Source organism: Spermophilus citellus (genome assembly GCF_964194105.1).
Source record: "Spermophilus citellus genome assembly, chromosome: 14".
In the NCBI taxonomy this organism is placed as follows: Eukaryota; Metazoa; Chordata; class Mammalia; order Rodentia; family Sciuridae; genus Spermophilus; species Spermophilus citellus.
This window is the reverse complement of record NC_138194.1, coordinates 68,663,742-68,679,189: the sequence shown is the minus strand read 5'-3', so window position 1 is coordinate 68,679,189 and position 15,448 is coordinate 68,663,742. Positions and strand designations below refer to the sequence as shown.

At 35.4% G+C, this 15,448-nt stretch overlaps 1 protein-coding gene across 1 annotated transcript in view; it reads right to left on the bottom strand.

The window, feature by feature from the left end:
* Positions 1 to 15,448, bottom strand: part of SPAG1 (sperm associated antigen 1) — a 60,562-nt gene that overhangs the window by 26,344 nt on the left and 18,770 nt on the right. The window contains exon 9 of the mRNA XM_081266155.1: positions 11,411 to 11,570. Coding sequence (XP_081122281.1) covers positions 11,411 to 11,570 — 160 coding nt within the window. The remainder of the gene's footprint in view (positions 1 to 11,410; positions 11,571 to 15,448) is intronic.

Below are 15,448 nucleotides of genomic sequence, written 5' to 3'. Positions count from 1 at the left end.
AGTAACTCTAGGTTCAAGTACATGCCCAAGAAAACTTAAAACATCTATGCACACACACAAAAATAGTACATAAATGTTCTGACAGCATTATTTTTAATAGCCAAAAAGTACAAACAACCCAAATTTCCATCAACTGATGTATAAAGAAAACGTGATATTATCCATACAATGGCATAGTATTTGTAAATAAAGGAATGAAGTACTGATACATGCTGTAACATGGATTAATCCTGAAATATTATATTAAGTAAAATAAGACAGGTATGAAAGGCACATATTATATTATTCTACTTATATGAAAAATTTGAACTAGCAAATCCCCAGAGGAAAAAAAAAAAAAAGATTAGTGATCACAGGGGACCAGGGAAAAGAAAGAATGAGGAGTTACTACTAATGGGCATGGGATTTCTTTTGGGGTAATAAAAATGTCCTGGAATTAGACAGTGGGATTAGCTGTACAATATACTAAATATACTAAAATTCACTGAATTCAAAAAAGGATAAATTAGGGGCTGCGATTGTGGCTCAGTGGTAGAGTTCTTGCCTAGCATGTGTGAGCACTGGGTTGGATCGATCCTCAGCACCACGTAAAAATAAATAAAATAAAGGTATTGTGTCCATCTACAACTAAAGCATTATTTTAAAAGGACAAATTACATCTCAATTTTTTTAAAAAAAAGATTTCACCTCACTTTTGACTACAAAGGGTACTTTTCCCTTCTATCTTGGTTACTTTGGTAAAAGAAAAATAACCCACGTTTATTTTTTTTTATATCTCTATTTTATTTGTTTATTTTTATGTGGTGCCAGGGATCGAACCCAGTGTCTCACTCATGCTAGGCAAGAGCTCTACCACTGAGCCACAACCCTGGCCCTTAATTTTTATTTTTTAATTAGGAATAAAAAATTATCAGTCACTTATACTTCTTCATTAGTGATACGTCTGTTCATATGTTTTGCCCATTTTTATACTAGCTCTTCATCATTTTCTTATTGTTTTGTTAAAAATTCTTTCTATTAAAAGGTATGAGCCCTCAGCCACTTTGCCTAGTTTGTTATTTGCCTTTTAGTTTAGTTTTTTTACAGGTTTTTCATACTTACCTAATCAGAAATAATTACGATTTTTTTATTGTTTTAATTCTTAGATCCCTGCTCTCCTGATTCTGCCAATTCTAGAGCAAGGGAAGTATTTATATTTGATTCTTCTGTTTGTGAAGGACTGTTTAATTTTCTTACATTACACTTTTAAGTGGGAAATGAACAACAGCACTACAAAGGAAACTAGATGCTGGCTTTCTTCTGATTGCTTCTCACAGACTCTGTAAGGTGACAGGTAGAAGTGAGGACCAAAGTCTCTGACAGCTACAATTGTATGATGACATCCCCTTCTTCTAAATGACCCCATTAGGGAAGGAAAACACAAGTAGATGGGGAGGTTCTGAGAAAAAGCCCATGAACTCAAATCCCCAGATCTAATCATCCTGGCAAGTAGTCAGGTGTTTCTTAATATTAGTCCTTAGAAGAACAGATGAAGAAAGCCTATCAGTCTTATTTCAATACCTGCCAGAGTAGGTGCTCAGTAACTGTCAGTTGTTAATTGAATCCATGGGTTATGCTATACTTCAGTCTGGATGAATTGGGCCTGATCAATCCAAGCGGAGCTTATAAAGGAGAAGCAATATCAGCAAAGGTTATAAAACATGAATTGCTGCATTTCCCATGATCCTCACAACCCCCTGGAATTACCCCATAATGACTAGGAATTCTTTCTCAGAATGTGGTGGGATGGAAAACAACATGCAAAAATTCCAACTAGATAAATTCCTTCTGGGTAACATTTATTTTCCTACAAGTGATTTGGATTGCTTCTCTCACATCCAAGGCTCTAGGACCTCCTTTTACCTATCATCCAACGATGTAACTTGACAGAGGTGAGCATTAGCTAGTTCAACTGATTGTGTTTCACCTTAAGAATAAAAGGAGTTTCCAGCTAGTTATCCACCTCATGTTGATTTGCTTTCCTGATAAAATTTATATTCTATCAAGAATTTTGGTTTTCTGAATCATATATATGTTATATATTCCTTAGTCTATAAAATAATTATGGGAGGACATTAATGACAATAGAAAAATGATCCCCTTAAAGCTCTGGAGATTTGAATGGGAACACTGCTTCTCTATTAGACTCATAGATAATCGCCTATCTCAGAGAGAAATATCAGTTGGTTAACAGATAACTATCCTGATTCAGATTTCTAATCACAGAAGTATTATTAGAAGTATTTATTTTTAAAAAAACATATTAGCCCTTTCCTGTTTGTTTATCTCTATTTGGAAGGAAGGCTTTTAGTTTCATAAATGATCACACTTATCTTTAACTCACCAGCTCCTCAACTGGTGCTGTTATTGATAAGAATTCTGGTACATCAGTGAACATTAAAGTGGTTTTTAAAAAATGTATATATTTTTAGTTATAAATGGACACAATACCTTTATTTTATTTATTTATTTTTATGTGGTGCTGAGGATCAAAGTGCTCTACCAATAAGTCACAAACCCGGCTGGAGATGTGGCTCAGCGGTAGCGCGCTCGCCTGGCATGCGTGCGGCCCAGGTTCGATCCTCAGCGCCACATACAAAGATGTTGTGTCCGCCGATAACTAAAAAATAAAATATTTTTAAAAATCCCCCCCCCCTCTCTCCCCCCCCCTTAAAAAAAATAAGTCACAAACCCAACACCTAAAGTGGATTTTATCTACTCTTGGACAAGGTTGTCTAGTGATATTTGGCCTAGGTTTTGTAGAATGTGTAATCTCTTGGTTGGTATCAGTAACCACTTTTAGGATATAGATTTGGAGTCAAACATATCTTGGGCCATATCCCAACTGTGTGACTTAACTTCTCTAAACTTCTGTTGCCTAATCTATAAAAGTATGGGTAATTATAGCTTCCTTGAGGATTACCAAAACAATCTATGTAAAGCACACCCATAGTTTTTCAAATGTGCTAATTATCCATCCCTCCAAACACAAAAACAGTAAGGAATAAACATACTGCACCCTGTTTTCCCACTAACTGTCAAACCCAGATATTGTCAACCTAGAATTCTTTTTTTTTAAAAAAATATTTATTTTTTTTTAAGTTTTAGGTGGACACAATATCTTTATTTTATTTTTATGTGGTGCTGAGAATCGAACCCAGGGCCTCACACGTGCAAGGCGAGCACTCTACCACTGAGCCACAGCCTCAGCCCTCAATCATTATTCTCAGAAATGAAGATAAAATAAAGACATCCTCTATCAAGAAAAACAAAAATAGTTCATTTCTAGCAGACCTTCCTTAAAAGAAAGGTTAAATAATATTGAGGGCATAGCTCCATGGTAGAGCACTTGCCTAGCATGACCAAGGGCCCTTGATTTAATCACCAACACTGCAAAAAGAAAAATAGAAGTGCCAAAGAAAATCCTTCAGCTGAAAGGGAAACAATACCAGAAAGAAACTAGGAACATCAGGAATGAAGGAAGTACTAACAAAAATAAGTGCCTTAGTAAATAAGATAGACTGTTTTTCTCCTCTTAAATTCTTTAAAATATATAGAAATTCTCAATTTATTTGAATGTAAAAGTAATATTGTTTGATGGGTTTTCAATGAATGTGGGTATTATATATATATGATTACTACCATATAAAGGGGGAGGGTAAAAAAACAATAAAGTTTTTACATATGCTTTAAGTAGTTATATACTAATTCTAAGCAGAGTGTAGTTTACATCCTATAGAGACAATTTCTATATATTTTTTTAAAAATATGGTTCAAAAAAGACCTCAAGTAATAAATTAAAATTTAAAAACTATCTGAGCATGATGGCATACACCTGTAATCTCAACTACTCAGGAGACTGGGGAAGGAAGATTGCAAGTTTCAGGCCAGTCTGAGCAATTTAGCAAGACCCTTTTTTTAAAAAAAGGGCTCAGTAGTAGTGCACCCCTGGGTTTGATCCCAAGTACCACCCACCACCACCACCACCATCACAACAACAAATAATAATAAAATTAAAATATGAAAATCCTTCCAAAGAAAACAGCAAAGTGGAACGTGTAAAAATACAGAGGAAAAAATATATAAAAACAAAAAATATTTAAACATTAAAGTTTAAATTAAAGTATCAATACTTATACCTAAATATAAACATATCAATAGTTGGGGAAAACATACCAATTATAAGAGTTAATAAGAACAGGTAAAACAAGATGAATCATATGCTGTCTAAAAGAAACACACTTCACTGATGCAGGGAGGTTAAAAGTGAAAAGACAGAAAAAATTACATATTATACAAATACTAGTCCAAAAGATCTGAAGTAAATATATTTATATAAGACAAAGTAAACTTTAAAAAATAAATAAAATTACCAAAGATAGGAGGGGACATTACATAACTTGAAAAGGATCAATTAGCCAAGAAGATACAGAAATCCTAAATGTAAAAACATGTGAAAACAAACATCAAAAACACCAGAAGCAAGAAGTGAGAGAAATAAAAGGAAAGCCAGGAGTGGTAACACATACTTCTAACTCCAGCAACTCAGGAGGCCAAAGCAAGAGGGTCACAAATGTGAGGATAACCTCAGTGACTTAGTGCGACCCTGTCTGAAAATAAAAAATAAAAAGGACTGGGGATGTAGTTCAGTAGTAAAATGCCCGGGTATTCAATCCGCAGCACCAAAACCAAACCAAACAAACAGAAAATCAGCAGGGACAAAGAACTCACAACACCATTCTCCAACTAGAGCTAACTGACATTTATACTGTACTCTACCAAAAAAAAAAAAAATCCAAATCCACATTTGTTTTAAGTGCACATGGGATATTCATCAAGAAAGAAAATATCCTGCATCATAAAACAAGCTTTAAAAAATTTAAACATCCCAAAGTTTAAATAACACAAAATATACTCTGTGACTTTAATGGAAATAAATTATAAATCAATAATAGAAAAATAATAAATCTCCCAAAATTTTTGGAAATTCAGTATGCCTTATGGAGATCAAAGAAGAGCCTCATGAGAAATTAGAAAATACCTTCAAATAAATGACAATGAAAGTACAACATACCAAAATGTTTGGGGTGCAGCTAAAACAGTGATCAAAAGAAAACTTACAGCATCAGATGTTTATAAGGGGAAAAAGATTGGAGTCGACAGTCTAAGCTTCTAGTTTGAGAAACTACCTCAGAAAAAGGGGAATAAAGTGAACTCAAAACAAGTAGAAGGAAGGAAACGTCAAAGAGCAGAAATCAATGAAACTGAAAAAGAAAAATAAAGCAGAAAAAAAGATAAGTGAAACAAAAGCTGGTATGTTGCCAAGATCAGTAACAATAATCAATCTCTAGCTAGACTGGCAAAGAAAAAAAGAGAAAACACAAATTACCAATAACAGGAAAAGAAGGAGATTACTATAGACCTAGCAAACATTAAAACAATATTAGGTGTTACAATTTGGATGGGGATATCCCCAAAAGCTCATAGGTTGGAAGCATGATCCCCAATACAGCTAGATTCAGAGGTAGGGCTTTTAGGCAAGGATTAAGGCTCTGGCCTCATCAGTAGATTAATTCATTTGCTGGATTAAAGCCATTGATAGCTGAATAGACCGCTGGGAGGTGGGATCAAATTGAAGGAAGTAGGTCACTGGAGGCGTGCACTGGAAGGGTGTATCTGTCCGCCCTCCACCCCTTCTTCCTGCTGCCTTGAGTGTTGAGCAACTTCCCTCACCATAATGATCTGCCTCACCTCTGGCTCACAGCAATAGAGTCAGCAGACCAAGGGTTGAAACCTGTGAAACTGAGCCAAAATAAACTTTTCCTCTTCTAAGTTGTTCTTGTCAGGTATTTTTGGTCACAGCAATGAAAAACTGATTAACACTCGGGGAGTGCTATGAACAATTCTATGAAGAGAAACCCAACAACTTAAGTGAAATGGACCAGTTCTTTGAAACTACCAAACTACCAGGATTCACTTAAGAAATAAAATAGCCTGGAGAGTTGTAGACCTATTAAAGAAAATGAATTTTTAATTTAGAATCATACACATACACACTCCCCACACACACCTACCTCTACCTGCCCCCACCTCCAGGGCCAGATAGTTCCAGTGACAAGTTTGATCAAACGTTTAAAGAAGAAATAACATCAATTCTGCACAATCTCTTTCAGAGAACAGAAGTGAAGGATGAACATCCCAACTCATTTTATGAGGCTAGCAGTGCCCTGATAAACCAAAATCCAGAAAAGTACAGTTATGAGTGAATGAATGAAAATCAAAGAAAGATAAGAAGAAGGCTATAATCAATCCCTCAAGGCTAGAATGTCTCTTATGAAAATAGATGCAAAAAATCTTCAAAAACATATTAATGAATAAAATCCACCAATAAATAAAAATAATAATATATGATGATCAATTGGTTTATCTCAAAATTCAAGTCCTGCTCAACATTCAAACCTCAGCCAAAGAATGTAACCTAATACAGTAACTTACTACAGAAGAAAATTTATATAATCAAATCTAGTGATGCAGAAAAGCATTTGAAATAATTCAACATCAGTTAAAAATAAAAGCTCAACTAACTATAACTAGAAAGCCATTTCCTTAAATTGACAAAGATACCAAAAGGTAATATTAAGTCTGATTATCAAAGACCAAATGCATGCCTTCTAAGATTCACCATTTGTTCAGCATTTTACTTTTTAGCCAGTACAATAAGAGGGAAAAAGAGATGTACAAATTGTAATGAAAAATAAAACTGTCCTTATTTGCAGACAACATATTTGTCCATGAAGAAAATTCCAAGAATCCTTGAAAGTGTGAATTAGCAAGATTGCACAATACAAAGTCAATGTACAAAAAATAAATAAATAAATAAATCACATTTCTATAGGCTAAAATGAACACATGAATTTTTAATTTTGTAAAATTTAAAAATACTATGTATAATAACTCCCAAAAGTTGAAATGTATAAATCTGCCAATGTTGTGGAAAACCACACAATGCTAATGAAAGAAATCAAAGAAGATCTAAACAAATGGAAAGACAAATTATGTTCATGGATTAGAAAATTCCATATGATTGTAATGTCATTTCTCCCCCAAATTGATCTATCTATAAATTCAATATCCAATCAAATTCTTAGTATGATTTTTTATATCTAGAGAAACAGATTTTACTGCTTCATATTTGCCATCCTTTTATTATACTCTACTATTTATTACAATGATGGACAAGAGAAAATCACTCCTATTTTGCAATGAGCATATAGAAAGTACATTTTAGTAGTATAATAAAGACTTGTGGTAAAACAGTCATCAAATGTTAGGTGATCTTATTGTTAATTGATTGACTGTTCAGTAATTTTATACAATAAATAAATATAACTGAAAAAAGAAATATAACTGAATATTAAATGAAAGAATTGCAGACCATGAAAAAATAAAATAAATCTCCAAAAATTTTGACTTGCAATCTGAATCAAGACAGTGTGGTACTGATGAGAGGATTGACACTTAAGTCAATGCAACAGAATGGCAGCCAAAATTAGATTCTACTGGCCACACAAACATGGCCAATTGATTTTTTTTATATTTATTTAGTTGTAGATGAATACAAAGTACCTTTATTTATTTTTATGTGGTGCTGAGAATTGAACTCAGTGCCTCACACATTTGAGGCAAGCACTTTACCACTGAGCTACAGCCTCAGCCCCGCCAATTGATTTTTTTCTATAGGCTAAAATGAACACATGAATTTTTAATTTTGTAAAATTAAAAAAATACTATGTATAATAACTCCCAAAAGTTGAAATGTATAAATCTGCCAATGTTGCCAGGTGCAAGGGCAATTCAAAGAAGTAAGGATAGTTTCCAATAAACAACTAGCCATCAATATGCAAAAAAAAATTGAAACTCAATCTAATTCTCACATTCCATATAAAAATCAATCCATGGGCTGGGGATGTGGCTCAAGCGGTAGCGCGCTCGCCTGGCATGCGTGCGGCCCGGGTTCGATCCTCAGCACCACATACCAACAAAGATGTTGTGTCCGCCGAGAACTAAAAAATAAATATTAAAAAAAATTCTCTCTCTCTCTCCTCTCACTCTCTCTTTAAAAAAAAAATCAACCCATAATTGATAAATATGTTTGCAAAATATAAATTTTGAAAAGGAAACAACACAGGAGAAAATTCTTCATGACTTTGAGTTAGGCAAAGTGTCCTTAGATCAAAAGCACAGTTCATTTTTAAAAAGTGTGTAAATTTGCCAGGCAAGCCTGTAATCCCAGTGGCTGAGGACTGAGGCAGGAGGATCCCAAATTCAAAGCCAGCCTCAGCAAGAGCAAGGTGTTAGGCAACTCAGTGAGAACTTGTCTCTAAATAAAATAAAAAATAGGGCTGGGGATATGGCTCAGTGGTCGAGTGCCCCTGAGTTCAATCCCTGGTACCAAAAAAATAAAAAAACAGAAAAATAAAAAATGTGTAAATTTGACTCCAACAAAACTAAAAATTTTGCTCTGTGAAAACAATGTTTAAAGAAATTTAAAAAGCTAGAGACAGGGAAAATATTTGCAACTCTAATAGCTAACAAAGGATTGCAACAAGACATCAAAAATATAAAAAGATTTCTCAAAACTTAACAGTAAGGCCGGGCGGGATGGCACACACCTGTAATCCCAGCAGCTTGGGAGGCGGAGAATCGCAAGTTCAAAACCAGCTTCAGCAACTGCGAGACCCTAAGCAATTCAGTGAGACCCTGTCTCTAAATAGAATACAAAATAGGGCTGGGGATGTGTTTCAGTGGTGGAGTACCTCTAAGTTCCATCCCTGGTACCAAATAACAACAACAGCAGCAACAACAACAATAACAACAAAAACCCAACAGTAAGAAAACAACCCACTTTAAAAAAATTAGTGAAATGATTTAAACTGACCTTTTGCTAAAAATGATATAGAGATGACAAATGAGCACATGAAAAGATGTTCAACATCCTTTGCCATTAGGAAAAGTGCAAATTAAAACCATAATGAGTCAGGCATGGTGGCACATGCCTGTAATCCCAGCGGCTCGAGAGGCTGGGACAGGAGGATCTCAGGTTCAAAGTCAGCCTTAGCTTTGAAACAACTCAGTGTGACCCTGTTTCTAAATAAAATTCAAAATAGGGCTGGGGATGTGGCTCAGTGGTCAAGTGCCCCCGAGTTCAATCCCCAGTACCAAGGAAAAAAAAAACATAATGAGAAGCCACTATATACTTAATAGAATGGATTAACAAAACCTGGTCTTACCAAATATTGATGAGAATGTGACGTAAACTCTCATATAGCAATGAAAAAATGGTACAGTTACTCTGGAAAAGAGTCTGGCAATTTCTGATAAAGTTATAGATACATATGAGCTGGCAAGCCTACTTAGACATTTACCCTTCATGCAAAAACTTGCACATGAAAGTTTATAGCAGCTATAATCATAATTATCAAATACCAGAAACAGCCTAAATATCCTTGAACAAACTGGATAAACAAATTTGGTACACCCATATAGTAGAATGTTGCTCAGCAATAAAGAGAAGTGAAGTGAACTCTGACCATCACTGCCTCTGTGGGCTTATTGTGGGGAGCATGATCCAAGGGAACCACAACAATTGAGGAAGCTGTTTATTGGTGGTCTGAAGTCTGGAACTACAGATGATAGTTAAAGAGAACATATTGAGAAATGGGCACACTCACAAATTATTTGATAATGGTAAATGTTCCAAGGTCTTGTGACTTGTGTGTTGAAGACATAGATGCAGCAACTTGGGGTAGATTTGGCAACTTTATGAATCATGAAGGAAACTTTGGAGGTGGCAAAAGTAATTTTGGCCATGGTGGAAACTCTATCTGAAAATGAGGCTATGGTGGTTGAGGTGGATTTGGAGGTAATGATGACAATTACAGTAGCAGTTCTGGGTATAGTAGAGAAGTGGTGGTGGCAGACTAGGTAGGATATGGAAACCAAGTTGGTGGATATGGTGGTAGTGAAGGAAGTCATATGGTTACAATGCCTCATTGTCATAGTAACATGAAGGAGAAAATTTTGGTATTACTAACCACTGTGGTGGTTGGAACTATAACAATTTTGGAAATTACAGTGAACAACAGAAATCAAATTATAAACTCATGAAGTAGGCAGTTTTGATAAGAGCAGCTCTGGTAGTCCCTGTGTTGGTGGGTATGGATCTGGTGGAGACCGTGGTGGAATGTGGAAGAAGGTTTTTAAAATAGTATAAAAAGGCTATAGTTCTTAGTAAGAGAGAGAGAATGAAGAGTTGTCAGAAAAGCTACAGGTTACTTTGAGACAAACATCACAAAAGCATTAGAATAACTGCAAAAACCTGCCACAGAAGAAATGATGATCCATTGTCAGAGTTATTGCAGCTTAAACAGGAAACCCTTCTTGTGATGTCATAGCCACAATTTGCAAAAAGTATAGCTACTGGTTAATGCAATGTAGTTACTGGTTAATACAGTGTCAATCAGATGTACATTCCTGAGGTCTTTTAACTGTTGAATCATAGTCTTTTTCTTTTTTTTTTTCCTTATATCAAATATACTTCCCTATAAATTGTGGTGTGGTACCAGGAATAAAAAATTAAGGAATTTTAACTAAAAAAAAAAAAAAAAGAGGAATGAACCAATGATACATGCAACTACATCAGCAAATCTCAGGGACAATGTACAGTGAAAGAAGCTAATCTCAAAACATTACACACTCGGATTTCATTCTAGAAAAGGTAAAATTATGGAACAAAGAACAATGGCATATCAATGCACGTGTACACAAATCTTTTCCCTTGACATTGATCTAACTTTCATTGTTTTATCTTATAACCATGAAATTTTATATAGTCTATATTCATTTTTTGAAACATTTGTTTTGCATATTTAAATTTTTTGAGAGACACAGAAGAATTTCCCAAAAATGTATTCATTTTAGGTATATAAACAAGTCCACCCAAGTCCTTACTTGAAGCCAATACATTTGTTTGCAACCAAGTGGATTACATACAATCACCTAAGAGACAGATTTAAGGTCAATTTGCAAATGAGTATTATCATATAGACACAGCCATTTACATTAAAAAGTGATAATTAGGAATTAAATTGAGAACTAGGAAAAAAGTGCCAGACTAAGAGGAAAAAAGCATAGAGAAGATTATACTAAACTGTATCAAGAAAAAGATAAGCTAAATTTGCTTGTAGATTTGCACGGTAAAGCCAGAAAAAGTCTGGCAGACTTAAAATTTCTGTACAAACAGAAAAACTGAGCTAGCTCATTATATAAGCAGGTAGTTTTCTGCATAACCAAAATAGAGAAGACATTTTACTCTTATCTCCACTGCCATCTTCAGGTTTTCTTCCACTTCCCTTTTCATCTTCATCTTCTGAGTTTTCTACTTCCTCAATAACCATCCTTTTCCCTTTAGTTTGGGTCTTAGATGCAGGTTCAGAATTTTTCACATCTCTTTCGACTTCTGATAAGGTTTTCTGCAAATCACAATATTAATGACAAAATTTTCCTTTAATAAAAAACCACCATTCTTTCAGAAAAGAAAAAGAAAATATTAAGAAATGAATAAAAACACAAGGCTTTTATGTTTTTTTTCAAAACTACTTCATTGCTTCATCTGATTATAACTATATATACTGTAAAAAGCTTAGAGTCACAGTATAAAAAAGGAAGGAAAAAAAATCATCTCAAATCCTGCCACTCAAGTAATACCACTGACATTTTTTATAATCTCCTCAGATGTTTCTAGGCATACAGACACACAAAAATGTATAGTTCTGCACAAATAAAATCATGCTATATGTGCTTTTAAATTTTTTTGTCTAGTAAAAATTACATACAATTTATTTATCTCCTGTTCATGGTTTCTAACAATCACAAAACCTTCTTATCCAGCATTTTGATGTCTGCTGTTTCAGTTAACTGAAGTTCCATTCAACTAGAGAGAGAGAGAGAGAAAGGGAGAAAAGAGAGAGAGAGAGAGAGAGAGAGAGAGAGAGAGAGAGAGAGAGAGAGGACATTTGCATATATAGCATATTGCTGTACTGTCATATTTTATTCTTAATTATTGCTATTAGTCTCTTACTGTGTACATGTGCTTTTTTTAATGAATAACGTTGGACGTTCTAAAATGCTTTATGCCAGTGAAACCAAGAAAGCACATAGGCAGCCTTTCCACAAGGTTGATGAACAAAAAAAAAAAAAAAAAAAATCGGGGAACTTTACTGGAATTTAAAACTGGCCATTCAAAAAAGCAGATCAGGGACACACTGGAGGTTGGATATAATAAAATAAGGAAGACATCCCCAGCAACATAGCCATGGCCACGACTGGGCCAGAAACTCTAGACAGAGTGGTCCCTCCAAGAGCACAGTAGAGGGATAAAGGAATTAAAGTAACCTGCATTTTTAGGAGGTGCGTGGCATGTCTGGATACAGAGCATTTAGAAATCAAGGACATTGCCCAGCAAACCTGAAAGACATGCTGCACTGGTGGTGGTTGGGCACCATTTCTCCCAGCACTGTGCAGAGGACAAAGGAAGGAACCATTCTGCAGCCAATGCAAAGGGGCTGGCAGCTGAAGGGGGCCAATTCCTGGCAAACCCAAGTTTGGCTCAAAATACAAGCCCAGTAAACATACACTCCATGACATAGAGTGTGCTTAAGTGACCAAGAGAAAATCAAATGTGGAGAGAGCCTAACCCAGGGGACAACTGGTCATGGAAACCCACCCAGCTCAACCTCTCCCCCTCCAATCCTGCTGCTTGTAGGACCAGCTGGGAGAGACATCTGGCTGGGAACTCAGAAAGGCAAGAGGTAGAAGAGATTGGAGACTGAACCAGAATCCAGAAAATGTGGGGTCCAGAGGTGATGTAGGGTACTAAGAATTGGCTCCCCCACCACATGAGTGAAACCCAGGGAAGATCCCTGGGGTATAGTCTTTCAGTGTGGACCAGCAAGTACTGGGCCCTGGAGGTGCCCTGATTTAAAATCTTCAGACCAATTAGCATTCAGCAAAGAGTGTAGAGCCCACTTAAGCCTAAACCCTGCCACCAGGAATTCTGCCTAAGGGATTACCCTCTCTCACTCCAGCAATCCAGAGGGTGGAGCATCACACTCCTGATGACTCCACCTAAAACTACTGAGAATCTTTTGAATCCAACAGAAAGAATTCTTTAACTTTTTATGGGGATCATTATTATTATTATTATTATTATTATTATTATTATTATTCTGTTTAATTGTGACCTTAATGGTACATGAACATTTATATGTATTCATATTTTTTTCTCTCATTTCTAGCATTTTTGAAGCCAGTTATTTTTCATGCATTAGTTTTCTGTGAACTAGGATGTTTAATTAGTATATTTTGGTTTTGTTTCATAATCGTTTATTTTTAGTTTTTTAAAATTTTTACTTTATGTATATTTTTTATCTACCTGTTTCCCTTGATCCTCTTTTCTTTCACTAACAGCCAATCTCTATTGTTCTTTCACTCTTCCTTTAATTTCTTTACTTCTTCTTTCTTCCTCCCTCATAATCAACACATCCTATATCATTTCTGTTCTCTTGCTGGCACCATTTGAAATTATAAACCCATTTGCAAACTTGCTAGTTTTATTGTAGGCAATAACAGGTCATATCATCTCTGTTTATTGTGATAATTAACACTGTAGGAACTATTTGGTTAAATGCTATATATTGTTTGTATTGGCTGTTGTTATTATTGTCTCCCCCTAAACAGTGAGATACTGGAAACCTTCGGGAACACTATAAGTCCAGTGGGTAGAAACTCTGATGCCTCAGATCCATAGTGCTAAATGGGTAGACACACAAACAACATGAAAAAGCAAGTGAAAAAAATCACCCAAACCAAGAATCCATTAACACCACAGTGGAAGAAATGTCAGAAAAGGAGTTTACAATGTACATAGTTAAACTAATCTGCAAAGTAAAAGATGGAATAAGAAGTGAAATCAGAGAGAAAATACAAGAAGAGAAAGATCACTTCAATAAAGAGGTAGAAAATCTATTTAAAAAAAAAAAAACGGAGCTGGGGTTATGGCTCAACAGTAGAGCACTCGCCTTACAAGGCTCTTGGTTCCATCCTCAGCACTACATGAAAATAAATAAATAAATAAAATAAAGTTATTGTGTACAACTACGAAAAAAATAAATGTAAAAAAAAAACAAGTAGAAATCCTCAAAATGAAAAAAACAATAAATCAAATTAAAAATTTAGCAGAGCGCTGGCGGTGTAGCTCAGTAGCAGAATGTTTAACTAGCATGCATGAAGCCCTGGGTGCAATCCCCAGCACTGCAAATATAAATACATAAATAGGGGCTGGGCATGTGGCTCAAGTGGTAGCACGATCGCCTGGCATGCGTGCGGCCCGGGTTCGATCCTCAGCACCACATACCAACTAAGATGTGTCCGCCGAGAACTAAAAAATAAATGTTAAAAATTCTCTCTCTCTCTCTCTCTCTCTCTCTCTCTCTCTCTCTCTCTCTCTCTCTCCTCTCTCACTCTCTCTTAAAAAAAAAAATTAAATACATAAATAGAAAGCACCACCAACAGGCCAAGCACAGTGGCACACACCTGTAACCCCAGTGGTTTAGGAGGCTGAGACAGAGGATTGTGAGTTCAAAGCCAGCCTCAGCAATAGTGAGGCGCTTAGCAACTCAGTAAGACCCTATCTCTAAATAAAATACAAAAATAGGGCTGGAGATGTGGCTCAGTGGCTGAGTGCTCCTGAGTTCAATCCCCAGTACCAAAAAGAAAAAAGAAAAAAGAAAGCACCACCAACAGACCAGACCACTTGGAAGAACCTCAGGCAATGAAGATAAAATACATAATCTTGAAAATAGAGTTGACCACAGAGAGAAGATGTTAAGAAACTATGAATAGAACTTTCAAGAACTATTGATAACATGAAAAATCCAAATTTGAGATTTATTCAGATAGATAAAGGCACAGAGAAAAAAAACAAAGGAATGCACAATCTTTTCAATGAAATAATATCAGAAAATTTCCCAAACCTAAAGAATAGAATAGAAAATCAAATATAGGATCCCACATGAACAAAATTACAACAGACCCAATGTACATTATAATGAAAATGCCTAACATACAGAATAAGGATAGAATTTTAAAGGCTGTGAGAGAAAAATATCAGATTACATATAGGGGGAAACCAGTTCCAATCTCACTCTTTTTATCTCTAGTGGTTTTAAATTTACATTTCAGTGATGACCAATGTTATTGGGCATCTTTTCGTGTGCTTATTTTCCATCTATGTGTCTCTTTTGGTTGGTGTCAGATCAAATATTTTACTTGGGGCCAGGGATACAGCAGG